Source organism: Sorghum bicolor, chromosome 1, assembly GCF_000003195.3.
Source record: "Sorghum bicolor cultivar BTx623 chromosome 1, Sorghum_bicolor_NCBIv3, whole genome shotgun sequence".
NCBI classification, from domain to species: Eukaryota; Viridiplantae; Streptophyta; class Magnoliopsida; order Poales; family Poaceae; genus Sorghum; species Sorghum bicolor.
This window is the reverse complement of record NC_012870.2, coordinates 16,767,901-16,769,797: the sequence shown is the minus strand read 5'-3', so window position 1 is coordinate 16,769,797 and position 1,897 is coordinate 16,767,901. Positions and strand designations below refer to the sequence as shown.

At 53.1% G+C, this 1,897-nt stretch overlaps 1 protein-coding gene across 1 annotated transcript; it reads left to right on the top strand.

The window, feature by feature from the left end:
• On the top strand, window positions 522–1,652 carry LOC8065668 (protein app1). The gene has a single exon (XM_021451320.1). It carries the CDS (start codon window positions 582–584, stop codon window positions 1,398–1,400), a length of 819 nt encoding a protein of 272 aa, XP_021306995.1. The 5' UTR covers window positions 522–581; the 3' UTR covers window positions 1,401–1,652.

Sequence of the window (1,897 nt, the reverse complement as noted above, 5' to 3'; positions counted from 1 at the left end):
TATTGATAAGTGTACAAACACACATCTCAATACGAATTTGCATTGAGATATACTTCTTAATAGGAATCCAGTAGTAGAGAGACTGCATATGCGACAAAAAAAGAAAAAAAATTCGCCTCCTCGTTCACCAAGATGTAATGTTGCTCAAGTATTGGAACTGCTTAGGCCTTGTTCAGTTCCTAAAATTTTTTGTCTTCGTCTACCGTAGCATTTTCGTTTTTATTTGACAAATATTGTCCAATCGTGGACTAACTAAGATCAAAAGATTCATCTATATTTAATACTCTATGAATATGTCGCAAGATTTGATGTGACGAAGAATCTTAAAATTTTTTTGCATAGTTTTTGACTAAACAAGGCCTTAGAATGCGCAAACTTCAGTTCTTCACCCCCATTGAGAAAAAGTCCTTTGCTGGGCCCACCACCGCACCGAGTACCGACTCGGACTCGAACGCTACCTCGTTTCCCCCTTTGCGCTTTGCCTATATATACAGGAACGGTAATGTCTTAGGGCCGGCAACACGGCGTATGGCACATCGCAAATTCGCAAATCGTAACACCGATCCAGCGCGTCCGAAGCCATGGCGGAGTCGAAGGAGAAAGAGAAGGAAGAGCAGGCGCGCAAGGCTCACGCGCTCGCCGAGAAGAGCTTCCTCGCCGGCAACGTCATCGCCGCCAGGCAGTGGATGCAGTCCGCGGTCAGGCTGGCGCCGGACCTCCCCGGCACGCCGCAGATCGTAGCGGCCTACGACGTCCACGCGGCGGCGGCCCGGAGCAGCCCCACCGACTGGTACGCCGTGCTGGGCCTGAATCCAAATCCCGGAGGCGGCGGCGGCGGCGGCGTCACCCACGACGACATCAAGAAGCAGCACCGGCGGCTCTGCCTCCTCGTGCACCCCGACAAGAACCCCTGCGCCGCGGCCGACGGTGCGTTCATGCTCGTCCAGGCCGCCTCGCACGCGCTCTTGGCCAAGCACCCTCCTCCTGGCACCGCGGCGCCCGCGCCAGCCGACCGACCCGCGCCGCCGCCGCCGCCGCAGCGCCAGGCCGCGCCACCGAATCCGAGGGCGCCAGAGCCGGAACCGAGGCCGCGGCGGCCTCAGGTCGTGCAGATGGCTCGGAGACCCGCACCGCCGCCGACGCCGAGAGCCGCGGCGCCGACGCCACCGACCTACTCGCAGCAAGCCAAGCAAGCGAAGCCGGCGCAGATGGGCAGGCGGAGGAGGGGTTCGACGCCTCCGAGGCCCCAGTTCGCTTCGCCGATCGCGGACAAGTGCCCGGTGTGCGGCGCGCGGGCCACCAACGGCGGCAGGAGCAATTTCCGGTGCATCAACTGCCAGTGGAGTCCGTTGGACGGCAGGCATGACGACGACTACGGTGACGACTTCTTCGACTACTAGGCGCTCAAGGTCTTCTTCTTGGATCGAACAAGAACGGGTTTCAATTTGGTGCTGGGAGGGAGCACGATTAGGGTTGTTCATTAGTTCACTTGTTGTTTGTTGAGTAATTCTTCTTTTTTTTCCCTACGGTCTGTAACATGTGAAGCGTTACAACTTATTTTAAGCTTGGAATCTTCAGATTTGCAAGAAAAGAGAAATTTCCTCTGCATATCTTCTACTTGCTCCATTTATGAAACAGTCTTTGATTGCATTTGTTCTTCTGTGGGGAAAATACACATTGGGCTGAGGGCACTAAAACTTGTATGCTTGTAAACATTGCTTGATGAAAACTTTTTGTAATGAAATCAGACTAGCAGGGTTCCTTGTTCTCTTGGGAACGTAGCACGCGCGAAGGAAATTTGTTTGATTTGAATCATATTTTCATATGACCCTTTTTTTGAACAAAGAATTAGAGACATACATAGATCTTATGATGAAATCCATACTGAATATATAGT